The following is a 24,934-nucleotide window of genomic DNA, read 5'->3' as shown; positions in this document are numbered from 1 at the left end:
AGTTTTAATACTGAAGCTCTTTATCTTCCTCTTGTAAAACTCACTTGTCTCATCCTCCACCTCGTCCCCTCCCTCTTTTTACCTCCTTCCAAACCATTTCTTCAGGTTGCCTTTTCCGCTTTGCGCTCTGACAAATTGCAGCCAGTCAGGCAGCATGGCAGATGTTCTGTCACCACAGAGTGATCATTTCCTCCAGTTTCAACAACTCAGCTTCTCCCAGATGTATATGCCAAGAGGGAGTCATGCTCTGTGTAACACTGACCTGCTCCTCTGCCTCCCCTCAGGACAACTCCCCCCCTACACAACCTCTTTAACCCTCAGGTGGATCTTAAAACTCCTCTCAAACGAGCTTCATTGCATCCCTCCATCTAATTTCCACAACGATTCTAAAACCTTCCTGTACCGAGAATTAAATAACTAACAGAGATTAAAATGGAAAAATGGGAAGGATGCACAGGAGCAGAAGAGGAGGTGTTCTGAGATTCATCTCAGTTGCTTTCCCTCTCCGTCTGACTGACCATCTCCTGTGTGGGTCTGTGCAGATGAGTTTAGTCCCTACATGGGCAGGAGGACGTCCAGCACCTTGTCTCTGATCAACGGGTCGGCGTCTCCCCGAGCAGAACCCACTGGCTCTCAGTCTGTCCCTCAGAGAAAGAGACTTCTGAAGGCTCCCAGCCTCGCTGAGCTGGACAGCTCCGACTCGGATGTAAGTGTCTCTGCATTTAGATGGATTTTTTTTTTTTTTGGAGCAAATGATTACTGAAGCGTTTGTGTTATTTATACATTCAGGATGAGCCTGTTGGGCGTATATCAGCCAGCAGCTCGAGTGTGGCGACGTCTTTGATGGATGATACGTCCCCTGAGTCTGCACTGGGGAAGAAAAGTGAGTCAGGAAATATATCTACACCCCCGACACGTCTCAACTCTCAACCTTAGATTGATAGTGTTCAATGTTTTTTTCATCTTACAACCTCGCCAGTCATGATTGCCTCATTCATTTCTTTTCTCCTGAGTATTAGTACGGAGAGAAATTTGTTTCTTTATTATCCAAATAAGTTAGATTTGAAACCAAAAATGATTTTTGAGAGCAGAAAAAAAAAATTGAGAATCAAATTTTTTTTTTGTAGAGATAGAAACAAATTAGATTCCAATTAAAAAATATATATTTGAGAAAGCATACTTCTCCAACTTCAATCAAAACTACTTTTTTCAATCAAAACTAAAGTTTGTAAGTAAAAAATTGCAACCATTGTGCATAAAAATGAGTCCTTTTCTCTTTACAGTTAAAAACGTTTGGTTACAAGTTATAAAGTTTCACCTGGCCATCACCAGTCATTGACTTTAACTTTGAAACCAACCAATAGAAACTCTGCTGTCACTCACCGGCGTAGGCCCCGCCCATCAGACGCAGTAAAATTTTCAACCAAAACTTTAGAATTTGCAAGCAAAGAGGACTGATTTGCAAACAAAACTTTACAACTTGTAACCAAATGTTTTTAACAGTAAAGAAGAGGACTTATTTTTATGCACAAGGGTTGTAATTTTTGACTTACAAACATTAGTTTTGCTTGAAGTTGGACAAGTATGCTTTCTCAAATTTTTTTTTTTTTTTTTTTTTTTTTTTTTTTTTTAAAACTGGAACCTAATTTGTTTCTATCTCTACTAAGGAAAAAAAAATTGATTCCCACTTTTTTTTTTTTTTTTTTTTGCTCTCAAAGATCATTTTTGGTTTCAAATCTAACTTATTTGATGTGATAATAAAGAAACAAATTTCTCTCCATATATTAGCCGAGTCCTGACAAAGCTGACCGCTTGGTTCCTTCTTTGCCTGATTTTTCTCTTTCTGCATGTCTTATCCTCCATCTATGAACATCAGCTCCACCCATGTTCCTGCCCATCTCCTCTACACCTCAGCCGGAGAGGCGCCAGGCCCCACCAAGGAGACACTCCATTGAGAAGGAAACACCCACTAACGTCCGACAGTTTCAGCCGCCCTCCAAACAGAACTCCAAGTCTCTGGTGGGTACATCTTCAGCCACCCTCAGAAACGAAGAATTAAATAAATATCAGATGGTTTTATGCCATTAGGGGAAAATACCTCTACATTTTATTGTAAAACAGTTGAACTTTAAAACCAATAATTTTTATTGATCTAAATCTCATGATGCATCAAAGAGTCACTGCTTTTCCTTGTTTCTCTGGATCTAAAGGGAAGTGTCGCCAGTTTAGTTTTATCTTAATAATCTGGAAGCAGTGGGAGTCATGGATACTGTGAGTAAATATGGTGAGAAGGACTAAAAATGGAACAAGGCAGCTTGAAACTAAACACACACCAGCCATTTTACTTGTTTTTCCTGTTTACATGAAATTCCTCCTCCCCTTTGTTTCATTCCTCTCCATCTGTTGTCACTTCATCTGTTAAATACTTTTTATACCAGACAGCTTCCTCTCTCATTCAGGTTGGGACGATAGTCGCCTTTCCCTCCTGGATCCCCTTCCTCCTTCTCCCTCTGCTCTCCACACTTCATGGAGCTCCTACACTATGTAGGCGTGTGTGTTGGGGTTGGTGAAGGCAGTTTTTGCTCTGTGCAGGGGTGTTTACATGAGACGAAGAGCATCAGCCGAGGTTTGCTGATTTGTCAGTATTTCTGGCATTTCATCTGAATCCTAATGATTCCAGCTTCATTAGAGATCACTCACCTACAGCATGAGCCGGCTTATGAGTGTGTGGAAAGATCTTGTGTCTTTATTGTTTTTAAATGCCTTTTTATCCACTGTTTGTTTTAATCCTTATGATTTGATTTCATCTTGTGCCGCACTTTGAGTTTCCCGTGGCATGAAAAGTGCTCAAGAAATAAAGTTTGATTGATGTGAATGCCAATTTTTTCTTATTGTCCCAAATTGGGATTGAACCCATGAACTTCTGTATTGAAGCACACCGATTAACTCACTACGCCACAAGTACTCTTGGTTGCACCTTGGAAAGACTTGCATTTTTTCCATTTGGGACAGGAAGGCCTTTTTTCCCCACTTCCAGCAGGGTGTAATTAGCGGGATTGCAAAAACATGTGCAAGGTTGAACTAAACTCCAGTGAACAAGTGAAAGACTGGTTCTTATACTTATGCAATTTCATTTAAATCATTCAGCATAGTTCAATAAATGGGCATTCACAGTTGCTATTATTTCAGTAATAGCTGTTTCTAGTTTGATTTGAATCTGCCGTAGCACAACGATGATAAAAGGCTCATGTAGTGACCAATATCACTAACTTCTTTGCTTTTTATGACTTTTACACACTCTAGTCTGAGTTAATAGCTACTTTGCTTCCAATATAGATTTAAATTTGCAATTATGTTGAGTAAATTCATAGTTTAGGGTTTTTATATGCATTTGCAATGAATTATAAGACTTTGTCTATCAGTTTTAGCTTTTTGTTTTTAAAATAGAAAATAATGAAACGCATGATGGGGAATTTATGAAGTGGAAGCGATGAGCTCACTAAAGCATCACAGATCCAGTCAACACTTTCAGGCCAGATGCGCATCTTAAAGAATACTTAGCGTGCATTGGCTACCCAATTCCTGCATCGATCACCACGTCATCACCGAGTTTCTCAGTCCGAGCTGCTTGTGTCAACTTCCTCAGTGGGTCCAGTAACTCTGAATACTTAGTGTGTGTTAAACATCCAGTTCCTGCAACGACAGCCATGAAACCGTCAGACTCCTCCATTCAAGCTGGCTGCACAGACCTCCCCTAGCCTTTCTCTCAGCTGCGGTTCGGATCTGTCTCCTCTCCTTTTTGCTGCTTTTTCTACACCTTTACACCTTCCTCAGCCCAACTCTCCAATCACCTGCTGGAGTACGCTGATCCAGATTACTCCCAGCTGAAGTTAATAAGTTATTGGGTCAATTGTCAGACACCCTCCTGCCCAATCAGATAACACGCAGGGATTCACAGCTAAAACCAATAAGGCTACAAGTTTGTCCCCTTTCAGCTACACTATTCAACGATGGCGATGCAACATTGCCCTACACTACCTATATTTATAAATGCACTACCTGTGCATTTATAAATAACTTATTGTGAGCTTTCATTTGGATGTAATTGTGATTAGACTTTGGTGAATTATGTATTTATGAAATAAATCCTTGATTTTTGTTAAAAGCCAAATTTAGTGACACAATACCTTTAAGGTTTACGAAGAAAACACACTCATTTCAAAGCAAATGTGTTGAGCTGACGAGAATGCACTCGAGCAGATTACAGAGAATAGTTTAGAGCCCTTTTTCACTGTTGATGAAAGACTTTATCAGCTATTTGCAGATTTATATTTACTTAGGAAACGAGATGAGCAAATTCACTCAAAAACTCAGGTTCACATTCAACATGAACCTCTAACAACTTCCCAGCTCCTGCCTTTTGAATTCTTGATATCAAAATGCAACATTTTCTCTGGAAAACTTTGGCATCTCAAGGGTTAATTAGTCTGCTGCCCTGCACTGCTGCAGGAATCAGGTGTTCACTCCCGGTGTCTCTGCACAACAAAGACATTTTTATAACCCAGGGGTAACCAGGACCGACTCAGGTTGTCCTGAAAGGTGCAGAGAGATGGCTGTTTGTGTCCTGAATGAGAAACACTAAGTCCTGTGTGTTTTCCAGGGTCATGCACTGCTCTGTGTGTGTATGAGTGGCTATGTTGTACTATGCGCTGTGGGGTCCAAATGTCAAAATGCTGTTCTTCACAGAGTATAAATGGCTTTTAGAGGGTCAGGACCAGGCTTTTAGGCCTATAGGGTTAGAGTCAGTGTTAATGGAAGGATGTTCGGCATTCGGGTTAGGATGAGCAGGAACGGTCGCATCTGCATGTAAACAGAAGTACAGAGATGTGTGTGTTGTTGTTGTTGCAGGAGGAGTTCTGTTTCCCTGTGGAGTGTCTGTCTCTGACAGTGGAGGAGGTGATGCATATCAGACAGGTGCTGGTAAAAGCCGAGCTGGAGAAGTTCCAGCAGTACAAAGACGTCTACAACGCCATGAAGAAGGGAAAGGTGACGTGCTTTTCTATCTATTACATAACCATCACTTCCTGTACGGACACTCTCTGAATGAGCCGGGATGTGTATTTCCAGCCTTGGGAATCAGATCATATACATTTAGTCTGAATAAGTGTTCTTATTGTATTCATATGTTTTTGTTTGTTTGTTTTTTTTCTTTTACAGCTTTGCTTCTGTTGTCGAACCAAGAGGTTTTCCTTTTTCACATGGTCCTATATCTGCCAGTTCTGCAAAAAGTAAAATGCCTCAGATATTTATCATGTTAATCATGCATAATCTGTGTACTTATTGTATAAAGAATGGTTATTGCTTTTATTAATCTCCTCTCTTTTGCTGTCCAACCTTCCTGTTGCAGGCCTGTGTGCTCACAGTGCTGTAAAAAGGTATGTCAGGCAGGAATGAATCAGCCTGTGCAGAATGAAATAACATTGTCCAATTACAAAAAGTCAAACTTCAATATTTTTGCTTCAGTACTCTTCTAAATAGCTATTACTAATGTTATGTATCTAATCTCTTAACAGATGCGGCTGCCATCCAAACCTTATTCCAGTCTGCCCATCTACTCCATTGGCTCGACCAACACTCTCCCCAGAGAGAGAGTAAACGCCATGGCTGCTGTAGGACAAGGACTCTCTGTGGCTGCAGACCCGGAGCCGTTAATGGCAGCAGGAGGGGCCACTGCATCCCCCACTTCGAAAGGATCTGCAAAAGCAGCATCTAAAGGAGCTGGAAAAGCTGCAGGAGCAGCAGCTGCTGCTGCTAAAGCTGACAAATCTTCCGGGAACCCACAGCGCCACGGCATTCAGAAGACCATGTCCAAGTAAGAGATGCGAGAAGCTTTATTCACCTTGTCAGGAAACATTTGTTCTTGTTTCAGATAAATTTGCAGTTGAAATGATGCCTTAATACTAAAGTTTTAAAACAGCAAAGCAGATGTACTCAGATGTGACTGCAACATGTAGTACATGTCCTCTCCAAGCAGCTGCTTGGTCCACTGGGATTCTCCAGACGGTCAGTCGCTGACATCTAGTGGAGAATTTCATCATTACATGGCAGTGTGTCGTCAGCTGCTTGTTGTTTATAATGCTTATAGCTCTTGTAAGACCTGCAATTCTCCTTATCATGCTTACAAAAAACAAATTAGGAGATTACCAATAAATATACTTTAATTTTGGATTGTTATTTTACTTACAAGCTGCATCTTTTTAATGCAAAACTAAATAAACAGAGAAAAGTTAAGGGGGGGATATAAATTCTGGACAACAAAGGGAAAAAAGAACTTTACAAGCCACAAAAGGTACTTTTTGTGGCATATAAAGTCACATTATTTCTTATGATAACATTAGAAGAAATGATTGACATATTGAACATACCCTACATCATCCATCTTCTCAGTGTCTACCATGGAGACACTTATAACCACGATAATGCATGGTGGTCAGGGAAGGGCTCAGTTTCCCAAATATTTAATAAACACCCAGTAGATGGATGTTCAGAGACATCTGTGAAGAGACTGGAGGTATATAATGGGAAGAGTGGAAAGACTGGGACGAGGCATGTTGGAAAGCGCATATAGCCGGTTGATGCGAACGTATACAACTCCAGAAAATTCATTCATTCCCTGTCAGAGTCACACCTGATATCTCTACCAGGTGGAACATGTGTTTTTCTACCAAGTTTCTGACAAGATGTAAAACAATCAAAGACAGATTCAAACAGCTTCAGTCCCACAGTGGTTTAAATCCGCACGATTTCAGGCTTAACATCATTTTCATCAGACTCCTTCATTTACCGGTAACAGGAGCAGACTTTACACACCACAGTAGACAAAAATAGAGTTTGATTCAGAATCATGATCTCTATCCAGGAACTGTAACTAATGGAGCTGTGTGTTCCTTGTTGAATTGTGAAGCCAGTTTTAAGTCTACATTTCAGATCAAATCACCCTTCAAATACCTTGTTAAAGACCCCGTTAAGCCTGCATGATGAACGCGACTTCTGCTTATTTCAGAAACTAAACGACGAGTCTGACAGCATCCCATCCTGTTATTTCTTCCATTCAGGTTTTCCAAGCATGGCTCTTTAAAATCTCATGAAGAACTGGCGCTTCCCCCGGAGCTGACGGAGGACTGGGCCACCATGGAGGTGTGTGTGGACTGCAAGAAGTTCATCTCTGACATAATCGCCTCCAGCAAGCACAGCCTGTCACTGGCCACCAAGAGGGCTCGCTTAAAACGCAAGACGCAGTCCTTCTACTCCCCGAAAGGCCGGGAAGACTACAGACCCTCCGAACGAACAATCAATGAAATCTGAAACTGCTTGAGCGTACGTCAGTCAGAGAGCAGTCAGGTTCACAGAGTGTGTGTCTATTTCTTTTGTTTGTTGTTGTTGTTGGGCTGTATGCTTCTACGAACAAGAACATTTTTCTTTTGTAACATTAATATATCAAAGTTTATCCTACAACTGCAGGCCACAGACTTTTCAGCTCTGAAGGGGAACTTCTTCTTTCTGGTGGCACAATGTGGTCCTGCTCAACTCACATTCAACTCAAAGCACAATTCAGAGCGAGCTTGTGTGTTTAAGAAACTGAAAACAAATATAAAGCTGTACATTTTATATGGGTTATAATTTAGTTTTTTACCTCCGTGCGTGTGTATGTGTGTGTGTGTGATAAATGATTGCTCAGAGAAAAACATCGCCCTCGCTTTTTTGAGTTTTCGCTGATGATGCTCAGGGAGACCCTCCCTCCTCAATGCTACTGTCAGCACACCTGAAAGCATGATTCTGCTCATATAGAGGCCACGAAGGAAAACATTCCCTACGCTTCTTACCCTCCCGAAACTACGACATAAAAACAACATTTAAATAGAAAAAAGCATCTACTTTTAAATGCTTACTTGTGCCAAAAAACACTTTCTTTCTCATCTGTCAGTGACTGAGGTAAATGTTACTTCCTCTGTGGAAAACCTGTGCAGATTAAAGCCCAACTTAAAAAGGAAGCATGTGAGATATCTGTGGGTTCGAGGGTTCGATATCAGCAGTCTGGTGCTCTGGACATTCAAAAGCAGCATATCAAAATAAACAAATTAAAGTCAGCAGAGGCTGAGCTGTTGACATGTTATCTTTAGTTTTACTGTCCTTGGTTTTTTTTTCTTCTTTTAAATGCCAGTTTTACAAAACGGTCCAGAACTTTAGACACTGTTTCCAGAGGCTGTGAAGTGCTCTTGAGTGTGCAGTCAGTGCTGTGGTTGTACATGCAAACATGTTTAAACATCGTAAGAATAATGCGTGGGGTCGTTAAGACTTGCCTTTCTTTGAGAAACAGATACCGTCTGCATATTTTTGCATTTTAAAACGTATCTTGATCATTAAATATAAAATGCTTGTTAATTCCTTTTTATCTTTACATTTCTTGACTTGTGTTTGAATGTTTGCATTGTGTAAAGATTAGTCAGAATAAAATGCCTCATGTACAGATAATGTAACCCAGTTCACTCTATAGGCTGCAAAAAACAACAATTCTGCACTGTCCTGCTGTTCAGCACACACAGTAAGTCTTTTTACAATGCCTTCATGATTTCTGTTGCTCCTCCAAAGCTGGCAGGAAGTAAAAGTCTTCTTTATATTTTTATTCTTCATCACATCCATCATATTCCTTCTGAGATGTTTCTGCCTTAAAAGTTGCCTTTTATGATCACTCACACGTTAAACAGCCATCTACTGTTACTGTACATACTTTGTTTCTATTGTCTTTTTTGGTTTTTGTAGACAAAGTGTGTGTTGCCTCGATGAAGACAGCGTTAATGGTGACACTACTGTAGACATACGTCTCTGAGAGGGGGGAGTACCGCCCCTGTATTATGTTCAGGTGAAAAGTAGAGGAGGGTGAGTTGGAAGTCTGCAGAGGAAACCTTGCAGTGTGAAAGACAGCATCATGCATGTACTACCGTGTTGCTTGTACCCTCAGTCTATATTACCTTTAATCTGTAACTCCTTGCAGAGAGTGCAACAAATGATGAATACAACAATAAAATTAAATGCAATACCTGACTATTGTCCCGTCACTTGTGTTTGTGTGAATCAAAAGAAAGCAACTTCAAAGCTTCAAAGCATGTTGACGTTGTCAAGACGACTTGCTGAAGCTCAAACCGAGCATCACAATAAGGAAGAAAGATGACTTGGCAGTTTGTCATATTACTTTTGAGCCAAAGAGCAGTTTCCAATTTATTTTTCTAAATGTAAAAAATGATGCTTTCTTTCCAGAAGGAAGGGTTTTAAAAGTTCCCATTTGATCTAAGAAGCATCTACCACTTCACTGCAAATGATTCATTAGATAATGCTGCTGATGCTGTCTGGAATTGGAACAGCTGTGTGACTATTTCTCAGCTATTTATCAATATTTATTTATTGTCTGGGATATTCTGGATCTAGTTCCTCCATAAGTTCCTGAGACCCCTCTTATCACATATTTATAGATTATTTTACATCAGTCTGCTGTTAAAGATGATGAGATTGGTGTGAACATCTAGCAAAGGAACCGCAGTGGCATGATGGTGCTGAAAGTCAGGCAGTTTGACTTTGCTGAATGAATACACAATACAAACCTTTACATGTGGTGCCTCCATTCATTTGGGTGAAGAGCAAGTAGTTGAGTCATCAGAGCAAGACAACTGCTTGATAAAAAGTTTGATTTTTTTTTCACTTCTGTACCATTTACAGCGTAAAACCCAACACTTTTTCAACAAGCACTGTGTTTTCAAGGTGGCTTTGCTCACTTTTTGTTGCAACTTAACAAACAGCATCGCTTGTAGGAATGCATTAAGTTGAGACTAAAACCCCCTCTGCTGGAACAATGGGAGCAATCCTAACGAGATAACAGAGTCCTGCATGTTTTATATTTTAATTTCCAGATATATTTCCCTGTTATAGTTGCACGTCAATTGGTCAAATGATAGATGTACACATGTATAGATGTATAGATGGATAGATAGATAGATAGATAGATAGATAGATAGATAGATAGATAGATAGATAGATAGATAGATAGATAGATAGATAGATAGATGGATAGATAGATAGATAGATACTTTATCCATCCTCAGGGTGGAAATTCAGGAAAACATATTAGAAAATAATATAGTAAAACATACAATGACAAAGCTCTTTGTGGCTGGAAGGAATGGCTTTGTCTCATTATGACTACAGAGATGAAGAAGCCTCTGGTTGAGTAGCTTTCGTGAAAATGTTGTCTAGATCATATTTTACCTCTGTTAATTTAATTTATGTCATGTAATATGCTACGCATGACTATGTAAGGCGTTTTAAAATAAATTTGCTATATAATAATTAATTGCAGAGCTCTGTTGCAACGCCGTCACAATCTGTCCTACTGTGTCAGTAAAGGAAAAGACAACTCTAACTCTCTTTTCATCCTCTGCTAGAGACTGGAGAATAGTTTCTATCGAAATATCTTAAATACAGTTACCACTTTTTTTTTTTTTTGTGCGGCAGTTCATTTATTTTATTGTCTGGTATCAATCGGTAAAAGCGAAGGTTTAAAAAAAATAGATCGTAAGAGAAAAGGTTGCGTTGCCATGGTGATGTGTAAACGATCACTTCCGGTTTGTAATTCATGCTGTTTCTTTCGATGGATTTTTTAAAATATATATTCTGCCTGACAGCTGCTTGCTACGAAAGGAAGTGAAGTAAGTGACTTTTGTTATCTTTGGAGGCGAAAAGCTGCTTTCTCTTTATCATGAAACAGTTACTAGTACCGTAAGTTGGTAACTTATAAATGAAGGGCAGCTTTGGCTCACCATTTTAACATTATGGAGTCAGAATGGACCTTAAATTTATTATAACCTGAACAAGTGAACCTAATATGATGTTCTCCAACAGGGTGTTTCACCAAAGCAAGGGAACCTATCGGTCACTAGATGTTCAGGTTTAATAATAACTTGTATTTAAACAGTCCATCATGTTGGTCACGTTTTGGCATAACCAGACCAGGACCATAAATAACACAAGTTGATGAGACATTGTCACGTTGTTGTGTAACCAAGATTGTTAGTAGCTTTTGTTTCAATAATCTGTTTTAAATGGGGAAATTGCCATTGTATGATGATACTTAATGTCCTACATTCATTACGTCATGTCAACTTTTCACCTGAAGCGTCACTGTGTGGTCCAAAGGATGTCTTTATCCAAGATTCAGAGTCTTGGAGTAGCAGTCGTACTGGAGGACTGTTCTCAGCAGCTGGACATACTGGGACATGCCTTTTCAGTGCAGATCAGCCAGAAACAGAGCTCAGTACCTGCACAGGTGATCGTATTGTATTTATCACCAGTAAAACAGTGTTTTGTCACTCTGATCTTACAATAATGAGAATTTATTTCAGATTTGTAAACATGATGAATGTCCTGATGAGCACTAACTTCTGGGTTTCTATGTGTAGGATAAAGCCAAGCTTTTTAGGCTGGTAAGAGACTGGTGAGTAACTCTAGAACGCCGTTTTTGTTGCATTCACTGTTTTTTCTTTTAAAAATGACATTTGTGTTTCTGCAGTCAGTCGATCTCACAACAGCTGGCCAGCCTACGTTTTGAGCTGGAGGAGAAGCAGAGTTTCAGCTCTTTCCTGCAGGTTGTGGAGGGAAAAGAGCAGAAAATCAGCAATAAGGAGAGAAAAAGGTTCGCTTCTGCCTCGAGTAATCGTAATAAGACCACCCTTAATCTTAAAAAGCATATGTAATCAGAAAATTTCTTCATCCAGAGAGATAGACATCGAACTGGAACAGAAAAAATTAAATCTGCTGAGACAACAACAGGAGTTGGCTGAAAAGACTGAACAATTAGAAGTGAGAAATTAAGAGTCTGTCTCTGAACGAACTGCTAGTAAATGGAGCAATATGAAAACTTTTCCTGTGCTGTCTCCATCTATAGAGATTGTCCAGCTTCTGTGCACATCTGAGGGACATGGCCAACCTCAAGAAGATGACTATACTGGAAAGAAGCATGGAGAAGCCAGTGCATAAAAAGAGCTGTGAGGCCGAGAATCAGCTTGAGGCTCAACTGGAGGTACATCAGTCAACTTAAGTCTGGGTCAATGGAGTCCCTCCCCTTTCAACAGGACAGATCAAATACTGTTTCTAAACTGTCTCAATCATGATCTTTTGACTCCATCTCTTTCAGCTACTGCAGAAAAGGGTGAAAGAGGAGAGGAGAGTTCATGAGGAGTCAGAAAAGTTCCTGAAAAATAAGCAGAAGGTCAGTAAAGCAACAGTACTTCATAAGTGGGAGTTAAAGCAGAAAACCATTTTAATGCTGTTAGAATACAATGAATGCAAAGCAGTTTATATTAAATCTATTTTCTGGAACAAGTCCTGCAATTCATGACTTACAATTAGTATTGTTTACATAACCCTTGGAATACATTGTCAGATGTTTAGTGACATAATCAGGCCAAAAATAATCAGGAAATTCTCACTAGATCTGCTGAGCCAGAGTACAGGGGATCAAACTCGACCGTGTTGTGATGCTTTGGATGACCTGATAGTGGCCACTGGGTGTGTTCCTGGAGCAAGATGGATCTTGAGCAGACTAGAAAAACAAATGGAATGGGGGAGGATATCATTCAAGTCAGAAAAGTCAAGATGTTTGGTCCTGAAGAAAGGCAAAGTGATCATTAAGTTCTGACTTTTAATCTCAGGAACACCAGTTCACACCATTTAGGAGGTTGGTCAAAGAACATCAGCAAGACAGGCCCACCAGGCAAATCCAAGACATGGATTTACCAGTGAGGGATTCTGCCTAGAAAACTGCTCCAGCATTGCAGATTTACAAAATAGAAAGTGTCACTCCAAGTAAGACCCTATGTGCTTCAGCTCTGGAAACCAATAGACTTGAAAGTGTCCAGAGCAGGGATGGTAGGGAGAGGAGAGGTGTCAGTGGAGTGTAGAGGTGGAGAAGTTTAGCAGATTAATGGGAATAAAACAGTAAGGTGCCAAGACTCGATGGGAACAAGTTGTGGAGAGGAAGCTCATATTGACTGACCTTTGATAGACAGAACTTTACTGCATTTAGTTCAACACCCATCCCATCTAACATGCCCCCTTGTCAGGAAAAGGGGACCCTTGAGTACATTTTAAGCTGCTGCCCAAAAACTCTGGAGGAAAGGCAGATACCACTGGTGTCAGAAGCACATGTTAAAAACCACTGCAGACAGCATCTGCAGTGCTACTTCCACCTGTAGAAGGTTTCAACTTAGGAAGTATAGGATTAGCTTCATAACAACTGGAAAGAAGCCAAAAAAACAACAACCAGAGATGCACCAGGGCTTCTCAGCAGAGGCTTTGCAGGACGGGGTAATACACTCTGCATCTCAGATGAAAGGAGGAGAGTCATCTCTAACAGCACAGAGACGGCAGAGAGGCCTCTAGATGGCTCTGGATGAAGAGCAGACCTGTGGGTAAGCTCTAAGGACACATGCTGAGGCCTGAGCAACCTCAGTAGGGTCACCTCAGATAGAGTGTGTGATGTGTGAGAGTCCCGAAACACCCAATGATCTCAACAACAAATAAGAGAGGTAATGAGCAGCAGCTGCACCTGGCCGAGGGAAGTACAGGTGGAGCTAATCTGCGAGTTCAAAGCTACAGTACTTTTTTTTGCGAATACTGTGATTTTGGCAGCTTATATACACACACACACACACACAGACACACACACATTATATATATATATATATATATATATATATATATATATATATATATATATATATATATATATATATATATATATATATATATACACATATATATATATATATATATATATATATATATATATATATACATATATATGTATATATATACATATATATGTATATATATACATATATATATATATATGTATATATATATATATATATATATATATATACATATATATATGTATATATATATATATATATATATATATATATATATACATATATATATATATATATATGTATATATATATATATATATACATATATATACATATATATATGTATATATATATATATATATATGTATATATATATATATGTATATATATATATATGTATATATATATATGACTCTCTTAATGTCCATCCTTATTGCCTTTAAATAGGTTTATTTAAAGTATATAAATAAATATTTCAGCTCTCTCTCTCTACATATATATATATATATATATATATATATATATATATATATATGTATATATATATATGACTCTCTTAATGTCCATCCTTATTGCCTTTAAATAGGTTTATTTAAAGTATATAAATAAATATTTCAGCTCTCTCTCTCTACATATATATATATATATATATATATATATATATATATATATATATATATATATGTGTGTGTGTGTGTGTGTGTATAATGTGCTGCTAGGGTACTTTTTTTTTTGCGAATACTGTGATTTTGGCAGCTGAGACAACTTCTCCTTTCACACTTTAATCCTTTCTCTCCTTTTCATACCTTCTCTTCCCCTTCGAGATTCAGCATTTCCATTTCAGGACCGATGATCAAAGTAAAAATAATAATAAAAACTATTCCTTAATATCAAGTCATATGTAAGACATGTCTCCCTTGGCAGAGTAAATCTGTCTGGCTAAATATGGCGTGATGCTATGATGCTGGACAGGACAGGGTAAAAAAAAAAACAAAAAAAAAAAACTAGATGATGCACACTAGAAAGAATTGGCACAGACTTTACACAGTTCTTTTTTTGTTTTCTCTGATGTTGATAATCACCTGCATGATTGAAATAGTCAGTAATGTTTTGCAGCAGCAGTTGATCCATTTGTCTTTTTTTAAGGTCACTGTTCGTTTGAATGTAATAATTATGAATATTCACCACGCTCTGTAGCTGATGTAGATTTGCTCTTCAGGAGCTGCAGCAGGTTCTGCAGGACTGGCAGCAGAGCACGAAGAAGATGCTGCAGGAGAAGGAGGATCAGCTCAACAACATATCCTGCAAAAGAACACTGAACTTAGACAGAATGATGGAGATGAGGAGGAAGGTGAGCAGCTCCCAGCGCTTAACAGCTGTCCTTGCTGCGTAGCTCAATGTTGAATGGGATGTGATTGGCTGTCTGTTTTCAGTTGAGGGGGATGGAGCAGGTGGTGATGGAAGACATGGAGGAGCAGGAGCAATTGCACCAGCAGCAGGCAAAAACCACAGCTGCTATTAAGGTAACAACTTCCAGTTCAACTGCCCCTTCACATGGCTTAGAGACACATTTTGTCCTCAGGGTGACTGACAATGTCCTGCTGTTTGCAGCTGCAGGCCTGGTGGAGATGCTGCATGGTCCGCCGAGGCCTCGGCCCTTTTAAAAAAGTAGAGGAGAACAAGAAAGGCAAAACGAAGAAGAAGAAAGGAAAGAGCAACAAATGACAATTCTCTAACAATGTTTACTCATGTGACATGTACAGTTGTGCTCATATTTATTCATACCCTTTCATTAAAGAAGGAAAAAAACAGCTGCCTGTAAAATAAGCTGAAATTATCTAAAGTAATAAATAAAAATTTTATGAAAATCATTTAATTATTTTCTAATATACTTTTTTTAAAAATCAAACAAATAAGATAATTTATTACATATGACATCAGTCATAAAGTAATATTTAGTTGAACAATCCTTTAATGTTTCCGCTCCAGTCAGGTGTTTTCTGTTCCTCTCAGTCAGACTTCTGCACCTGTTGACAGGTATTTTGTCCCACTGTTCAACAGAAAAGTCTCTAATTTGTTCAGGACCAATTTGTTTGTTTGTTTTTTCTTCAACCCAATTAAATGAAAAAACAGTGTCTTATATTACTAAATTATATTTTTGCAAATTTTTAGTTATTGTTTCTTTTTTAAGTCTCCAGTTATTTGAGTGACTGTTGTAAATTCAGCCTTTTCTTTGATGATAGGACATTCAATAATAGTATTTAGTGGGATTTTTACACACAATCGTCTGTAGAGTTTACAGAGATGATCGGAAGAAGAGGAAAATATCCAGCAAGCATCAGTTGTCTGGACCAGAATGTTACTGGTGTCATAGGTCAGAGAGAATGGGCAGACTGGTGACAGACTGGTTGATAGAAGGACTCAAAGTTTCATAACAATGTTTCATAACAATGTCTCCAGCAGCAGAAGACCACACCGAACCCCACTCCTGTCAGTAAGAACAGGAAACTGAGGCTACAATTCACACAGACTCACCAGAACTGGACAATAGAAGATGGAGAAACGTTGCTGGTCTGATGAGTCTCCAGTTCAGCTCCACATTCACATGGTAGGATCAGAATCTGCTGGAAAGGTTGTTATAACAATACTTGCTAATGTGACATCATACTATTAACACTCATCAAACAGAATGTGAGTCTTTAAATGTCTTTATTAAGAATATAAAATTTTCACTGTTTTACAGATGAGCACAGATTACATTTAGAATATCGGCTTCCTCATGTAGCAGGCACAATATAAATAATGTTTACTCAAAAACCTTTTATTTTGTACAGCATTTTAAATATAAATGACAATAGACACGAGACAGCTTTAAATAAGTTTACATATAGAGAGATCTATAGATCTATATATACATATATAGATCTATATATACATATATAGATCTATATATATATATATATATATATATATATATATATATATATATATATATATATATATATATATATATATATATATGTATATATATATATATATAGAGAGAGAGAGAGATAAAAAATAAATATCTTACAGCAGTAAAGACTACTAACTAGTCAACTATTAATGACCACAGGTCATACACTTCATCATTAGTCTTTATCGTACAGCATGTTTGTGCAATCACACAGTAAAACAATGAGCTGATAAAGTAAATCTTCTACCCATTACACAGGAATGAATCATTTCGAGCTCTGCCCAAGAAAATTTCCCGCTGTTTCCTATCTGCAAGCTCCCACATTTCACAGAGAAGCAGAACACCCAGCATTGCAACACAGGAAACATGCTGGCTTTGGGGACCAGTCTTAGGATACAAGGTTTTTGGGTAGTTTACATTTTACTTGTGCGCGCTGGAACTTTTACAATCGTAAAATGATGGATGGAGTTCCGTTAGATGTGACGGGTGAGACCAGCTCCCAGTCGTGTCATGAGATCAGAGCATGAGTGTCAGTCAAGTCAAAATAAAGGAACTAAAACAACAGTCCAGTGAGTTCAGCAGGAATTGGATCAGGAGTACTTAATTTACATTTTTAACTCAGTCATGCTTCTCCTTAAGGTTATTTCATTTGCTATTTTTTTGTTACATTAAACATAAACTCGACCGTTTGATCGTCTATATTTATGTTATGTAATACAGTATCCTTTTTATGGTACTTAAACTCAAAGAATGAATAATACTATAGAAAAATACTTAATTTTTAATCCTAAAATGGTGAATATTACACCAAAAATAAATAAAAACCAACAACCTTGAGACAGACTCCTGCCCTAGACGACAGTGTTTCCAGTGTGTAGTGTGTCAGCTCTGTGGCCGAAGCTTCACACTTGTGTTTCAGTAGAATGGCTGGTTATGCTCAGCATGCATGTAGTTGTTGTCTCCGATAATGACGTAGTTGAGGTGCGAGCTGTCAATGCTGATGTTCAGATGCCCCTCCGGTGGCATTGCATGGCAGGAGGTAGGGGATGGAGGAATGGCTTGTGCTTCTCCCTGCTGTCCATGGCAGCACCTACACCTCGCTTCAGCTGTAGGAAATCAGAAAGCACAATGTGAATGCGTGTGACACGATTCATTCCTGTTAACGGCGACTTTAAGCTATCACCCACCATGCTTTTGCAGCTCAGATCCCTGCATCAGAGGCTGACATTCAGCCACCGCAGATGGGTTGGAATCCCCGATGGCGCAGTTGATTAGGGTGGAGTTGCTTATGTTGACAATCATAATGGTCGACGGAGGATTCCTCAGTGTTTCTGTTGGTGAGCCAGCAAGGTGGAGGAAGGACAAAAAGGGAAGAGATTCTTAAAATAGGAAGTTGTTGTCCAAGAGTGGCATAATTGTAGAAATGTAGTCACAGTCAGAGTTTAAGTTCCTGAATATAAAGACGGTGCTAGTTTCTGTGGTGCTAGACTACTCTATTGCTTTAACTCAAGTTAATGCATAACATCAAATAATGTGCTTTAAAAGGCACAGTTTGGTTTAAGACATAAAAAATAAATTATTTACAGACATGAATAAAGTAAAAACTGAAATAAGCATAAAAAGCAAGTTACCTGGTGTATTTTTCTCCTCCTGGGGTTGAACAATGGGAGCTGAAGGGAGAGAGACAAGTTTTGTTTTGACTAATGAGAAAATGTCAATAAGACAGAAGAAAAGCAAGAATATATGGATTCAGAGAAAATAAATTTGATTTCTCGCTCATGACTTTCAATTTGTCTTCCTGCCGGTGCTTCTGCTGATTGTCTGCTGTGTCTTCTTAAAGATGTTTTCTGTTTTTCTACGACGTTGAAAATGGCCGTCTTATTTTTTCTTTGTGGTTCTTTTCTGTCTTTTGTATCTTTGTCTCGTCTTTGTACTTTTTCTACTCTCCTTTTCTCCCCTGTTTCTTCCATCTCCTTTGTCAGGTTTAGCATTAATATGTAAATTGTACAAAAATAAAAATAATAACCCAACATGACATTTCATACAAACAATTTCTGTGACATTTTGTATAATTTTGCAGTAAAAACTCACTGAAAATCTATTTTTACACAATCTGATTGTTTTCTGCCCCTTAATAGATACCAAGAAGCAGACTATTACACTGTCTTTTTTTTTACGTATCACATGGTAATAAATGGTATTTTTTTGTTACATTTTAATAAAGGACCATATAAAAACCTCATATTTAGAAAAAATGGACTTTTATGACCATTTTTCCATGTGTCACACCTTTAAGGGTTAAGTATCAAGATGAGTCTTACATCCATAAAGTTCCTATTGGCAAAAACCTAATAACAATAATAAAATTATGATGATGATAATAATAATAATGAATTTGATATCTCTAAAATGGGAAAAAGAAGTCAAACATCTTATAAGAGGATTTTACCTGAGCTGTATGTGAACTTTTCACACCACAGAGGGTCCAAAGGGAGACAGAAGAGCTGGCAGGCTCTCAGGCAGCCCTTCTGGGCCACCGTCTGCACGGTCTGGATGATTCTCTGTATGCTGGAGGGTTTAAAAGTCACCACCTGTGGCATAGAGGGGGGAAATAAAAAGGTCATGTCTGCAGGTGTGGTTATTACTAAGACGTAATCACAACTCACAGATAAACGCAGCACCGTGTCTTACTGACTTAAGGGATGGGTTTTTTTTTTCTTTTTAACCACACCCGGTTAGACCACTTCATGCCCGTTTTTCTAAGTCACGTGACCTTACCTGAAAGTGGTTAGGGACTTTTTTCCCCCGCCATTAGACACAATACGGAAATGCGATGCTTAAGTTCTACTGCAATCACAAACTTTAAATAAGCCTAATATAATATAATTTAGGAAATATTATCAGCTCTGACGCTTGTAAATATTACGTCACAAACTCTGAATATTTATATGTTTAATGAAAAAAGTCATCGGCTGTGTGTCGTCACTACTGGCAGCTTTATAATAACAAATCAATGTCAGCACCTCCTTACCTGGTTTATTGTTGCTTTTTCTTGCTTTCTCCTCATATTCAGGTTCAGAGTGGGGTGCCCAGAGCTGCTCATCTGTCGTGTTGTTGAGTTATTGTGCTCAGCAGATGAATTCACTCCTCCGACTTAATGCAGAGAAACTTTCAGCCAAAAAACCCCAGCGCATGCGCACTTCACGCAGAGTTTCCACTTGTGGCTTTTAGAAATACTACTTTGTTACTGAGGTTGAGCTCAAAACTTAACAATTTGCTCTCTTTAAAGCGACAAATCTGGATAAAACTGCAGTAAAAAGGTTTTTTTGTTGTTTTATTTTTATTTTTATATTATGTGACCCAACATGAGGCAGACTGGTATAGCCCGATGTAATGTGGTGTAGGATGATGTAATGTATTTACGAGTTTGATGCAACCTTGCTTCCGCTTTGTTTGCAGATAATCAATTTACATCGTGGATAACATCAGTGCGATTCATATAGACTTTGGTTTGTGGTAAACTGAAAAGTAAACAGACATGACATTGGGAATAAATGAGTATTCAATAAATAAATGAGGATTCATTTTAAGATTCTTTTATTTGTTTTTAAATCTTTAAACGTTCTTGCCCCCCTCGGTGAGCTTCCTCCACCCCCACACTCCTGCCCGGTGCCTCAGGTCAGCTGACCTGCTGCTCCTGGACGTACCGAGGTCCAAACGGAAGCTCAGGGGGGACAGAGATTTTTCTGTTTCTGGTCCAAAATTGTGGAATGAGCATCCCCTCCACATTAGACAAGCCTCCTCCCTGTCCATTTTTAAAACTCATCTTAAAACCCATTTTTATTCCTTGGCTTTTAACCCAACGTAAGACAGCTTCTGGTCAGTGTGCCTTATTTTTTATCATTGGTTTTTACTTACTATTTCTTTAGTTTGTTTTATTGTTTTAATTCCATATTCTTTGTATGACCTCTTGTTTTTATGTTATTTATTTGCATTTGAACTGTTTTATTCTGTGTTTATTTTTTCCGATTGTGTACAGCACTTTGTTTCAACTCTGGTTGTTTTAAAGGGCTTTATAAATAAAGTTGAGTTGAGTTGAGTAAATCTAAATGATTTAGTTTAATTTTCATTGTTAGAACAAGGAGGAAAAAATTACATCATTAATATTTTTCTACTATCCTAAACTGTATGCAAAGATTTTTTCAGATTGAATTTATTTCTAAAGACTGGTTACGAAATCTTTGCTTGTAGGCCTATATTGTGGATTGAAGTGTGTTAACTCTTTATTTTATCTATCTGATACACTTATATTATTCATCTGTGAAGCTGTTGCTTTGTTCATGTCTTTGCATTCTTAATTTCTATTCTTCCATGCTGATCCCTTTCCTTTCATGATCTTTTAAATGTTCCAGTCAAAAGGGGACTCATAAAGTGTAAATAAAATTGATAATTTCTGGTCAAATATAAGTTACAGCTTATAAAAATCAGTATTTATTTTTAACCAGCTCTGAAATAAACGCTTAAAGACAACAAGATGTTTGGAAACACCTTATTTAAAATGCATTGTTATCATTTTCTGCTCTGACCTCTCAAACATGTGTTGTTAGTTAAGAAACATTGTATTTTCATGTGTCCTGTGAGGAAAACCTCTTAAAACTTTTCCTGCCTCAACTTCTTCCTAATATTCACAACAGACCTGTGGGATTCCAGAAAAGAGTTTTAACAAATGCTCTGATGAGGTCTGTGTGTGAGTTGGTACAATTCCTGACGTCTTTACCTGAGCTGTTGGTTCCAGAAAACAGGTCATCACAACCCCGGGTTGGTTAAGCAAGAGTACGCGCATGCATGGCACACCTGTAGCAGGCATCCCCCAATGAGCCCCAAAGTCACGATGAAAACATGGAGTAGCTTAACTAAGCGTCCCTCTTTTCAGGTAACCTAATGAAGCCTGCAGTGGGGAAGTTGCTGGACAATAACTTCAACTTAAAAAAAAAAACAAAAAACTATATTGAAAATGGAATTGCCTGTTTATTTTTTTGGTCTGATCAAAGTCATTCTGAAGGATCTGATCGCGCTTGTGCTCTCATTATACTGGAAATTAACTACTGGGCATATAATCTATCCATACCATGCTTTGTTCACAGCATATTTTTCTGTACTCCTTACTTAGATTAGCAATTTTGGAACATAAAACCAAAGATTACATATAGTTTGGTTAACATAACCAGTAATGGTGCTTTGTGGAAAAATCCAATTCGCAACACTTGAAAGCCAACATACACAAACCAGGCCAGTGCTGTTTTTCCTCTTTATTGTCACACTCTTGAAAATTTGCTTTTTGAATGAAATGCAAAAACCGAAACAAACCTTGCTTGATTTATTAAGCAAATAAGGTGAACGACTGTTTTGTTTTCTTAAAGGCTATAAAACATCCAGGCTACACACGATGCCCAGTCCTTCCAATGGTCCTGACATCAACATCCAACACCATCAAGCGGCGATGGAGGACACAGTCTGACTGAGCAGCCGGTTCAGGTTGGTATAAAGTCTGATGTTGAGGTTACTTTGGCAAAGACTGCTTGTTGTCGACCAAGTCACAATCAGAGAACTAGCGTGGTGCTAGGGTGGTGTGGGTGGTCAAGATGGAGTTGTATGGCATCACTACGGTAATGGACAGCTGGGCAGGCTGACAACTTCTTGTCATAGTCCACACAAAGATGCTCCATTGACAGGGAGGCACCAGTTCCAGTACTTCCACCAAAGCTGTGGAAAACCATCCCTAAAGACCAGAGCCCTCCTCCATCTGGAAATCATTTTAGTTGTCTCACTTCAGCCCTGCGATGGACTGGCAAGCTGTCCAGGGTGTACCCTGCCTTTCACCCAAGGACTGGTGGGATAGGCTCCAGCTTCCCCGTGACCCTTCATCAGACTAAGCAGTTAGGATAATGAATGAATGAATGTCTTACTTCAGTGACTTTATTATAGACAAATATGATAAATCCTTCTCTCAATTTATCCATTAGTTTGTGAATTATATTAACAACCAGGCCAATGACGTTGCTGGCAGCTTCCTACCTTGCCAGTAATGTGATGGAGGTACATTGTGTTGCGTATCTTATATTAGATAACACAGTCAGTTCATTATGTTTGCAGATAATTTATAATCAGAAAGCAAAGTTAATCTAGAATCATTTGTGTTACCAGTGACACTGGGCTTCACGTTCACAAAAACCACTCTGGGACCAAGCTTTTCACCTCCAGTCTCACTGAAGATGGTGATGAAAGAAAGGTCTCCTCCTTGGATTGTCTTGTCAGAGGGCATGCTGTATTAGGGTTCTGATTTTTATATCTGAAATTTCAATATTGGCCAAATCTGTTTACATGAACATAATCGTGATTATGGTCATTATTGCTGTTATTGTTTAAAGCTTTATTAGTAAACCACATAAAACCTTTATTATTAAGACAGCAGCTTATAAACTAAATTAATCCAGTTAAAATGCTTTCCTAAATTATTTCTATTCATAAGACATCATACAAAAATACAAAGACTTTCTTATATATTCCCGTAAACCAAAAAATTTAGGATGACAAAGCAGAATCAACATGTAATCTTCCTGATATGGATGTTGAAATGTTCTGCTTATTTTGTTAAAGAAAAGCGTAAATTGGTTTACAGGTGTTATTTACATTTGTATAAATATGGAAACAAACACTCGTCATGGTGCACATTTTGGAGAGAGGAAGTCTTTGACCATAAAATCTACACAATGAGTGTTTGAAAAGTAATGTTGATTCAGGTATTTTTGTTTAGGAAGCATGGGTAGGGTTTATAAAGTTTGATTTGTTGCTGTTATTATTATTTAGTCAGTCATTAATTCTGCCAAGGAGGTTATGTTTTTACTGGCGTTTATCTGTTTGTTTATCTGTTTGTGTGTCTGTTTGTGTTCAAGATAAATTTAAAAAAAAGTTATGGACAGCGTTTAATGAAATTTTCAGCAGTTGTTGGAAATATGAAAAGGAAGAACTGATATAATTTTGGTGGTGATCCGGATCACCGTTTGGATCCAGAAATGTTTTAGAACTGTGGCCCTTGGCGGAGGTTTGCTCGATCTGAGTACTTTTCTACTTATGGTCATCTTATTGATATGTCAATACAGCTAAATAAAGAAAAAACTTAATGTAAACCTTGATACTATTCTCTATCATGAGACTCAGTACATTTGGAGGATGGGACACGGGAACTTCTCAGCCCAGGGGCCTAACAGTAGCTATTTTCTTTAGTAGTTCCTGTATGACAGACCTTTAACCTGCAAACTCTTCACAATTTCACAACTTTTTAAAAAATATTGCTCCACAACCTCTAGCCACAGAATCTCTTTACATCTGAGAGACTCTACTTTCCTGAAATGCTCTTTTTGTTTTTATATATATATAACCAGCCATGTTGCCGACTTGTAGGCAATAAATTTAGCTGACAAATTTTCCTCCAGTAGTTTTTATTTGAACCAGCTACTTTTCCAGCTTTTTGTTGCCCCTGTTCAACTTTTTACAGATGTGTTGCTGCTATCAGTTTCACAGTGAGCTCACATTTTTATGGTAAAATGTCTCAGTTTCAACCTCTGATATGTTGTCTATGGCTTGATGAAACTTGAAATTCATGTTTACTTTTTACATCCTGACTTTTTGGATTTGGGGTAATTAAATAGTTAATCATTTTTAAATATGTAATTATATTGTGTGATGTGTGTGTTAAAAATATTTGTGGGTTTAAATAAAAATGAGAGTCAGTTGGATTGTTTTGATCAGAAATATCTGCTTTGCCTTGCAATTTGAGTGGCCCATGTGACCTTAACACTGTTCATCTAAAAATGTGGGACAGCTGATGTTTGAAAACATACAGGACCTTAACAATTTATATTTTGTTATACAAATTATATTTAAAACAGTCCACCCCCAAAAAAAATTCAGTGTCACTCTGTATTTTTTTGTTAGATCCCCCACTGCACTTTGAAAAGTGGCCTTAATGTCTTACGTGAAGCAGCTATAAAGAGGTCAAATACGCTTTTTAACTTACCAATGTGTGAAATAAGTGTCACCTTGGGTACGATAAAACAACAGAGAAAAACCTTTAATCATATTTTACTAATGCGTCAGATTGTAAAAGTATTTGTACATATTTTCACAATTAAATCAATATGTGAACATATTTCATATTT

The 24,934-nt window shown here is 38.1% G+C and overlaps 2 protein-coding genes across 2 annotated transcripts in view; both read left to right on the top strand.

The window, feature by feature from the left end:
- Positions 1 to 7,365, top strand: part of LOC306756263 (protein spire homolog 1-like) — a gene marked incomplete at both ends in the record, with an annotated part of 50,209 nt that extends 42,844 nt beyond the window's left edge. Inside the window, 11 exon segments of the mRNA XM_079240985.1 lie at positions 543 to 706; positions 790 to 883; positions 1,877 to 2,019; positions 2,460 to 2,496; positions 2,499 to 2,545; positions 2,549 to 2,626; positions 4,909 to 5,046; positions 5,218 to 5,288; positions 5,408 to 5,435; positions 5,574 to 5,872; positions 7,116 to 7,365. Coding sequence (XP_079097111.1) covers positions 543 to 706; positions 790 to 883; positions 1,877 to 2,019; positions 2,460 to 2,496; positions 2,499 to 2,545; positions 2,549 to 2,626; positions 4,909 to 5,046; positions 5,218 to 5,288; positions 5,408 to 5,435; positions 5,574 to 5,872; positions 7,116 to 7,365 — 1,349 coding nt within the window.
- A 3,880-nt stretch (positions 7,366 to 11,245) lies between these two features.
- drc9 (dynein regulatory complex subunit 9) lies at positions 11,246 to 15,484 on the top strand (the record flags this gene model as incomplete). The annotated part of the gene is made up of 9 exons (XM_079241171.1): positions 11,246 to 11,374; positions 11,508 to 11,542; positions 11,618 to 11,740; positions 11,823 to 11,907; positions 11,993 to 12,127; positions 12,242 to 12,316; positions 14,979 to 15,110; positions 15,193 to 15,282; positions 15,371 to 15,484. The coding sequence occupies 9 exons, from the start codon at positions 11,246 to 11,248 to the stop codon at positions 15,482 to 15,484; spliced, it is 918 nt and encodes a 305-aa protein (XP_079097297.1).
- Between the last annotated feature and the right edge of the window lie 9,450 nt (positions 15,485 to 24,934).

This window comes from Telmatherina bonti, assembly GCF_933228915.1.
Source record: "Telmatherina bonti genome assembly, chromosome: 5".
Taxonomy (NCBI): domain Eukaryota; kingdom Metazoa; phylum Chordata; class Actinopteri; order Atheriniformes; family Telmatherinidae; genus Telmatherina; species Telmatherina bonti.
Note: the sequence above shows the minus strand (reverse complement) of the source record. Positions and strands in the feature narration are given on the sequence as shown.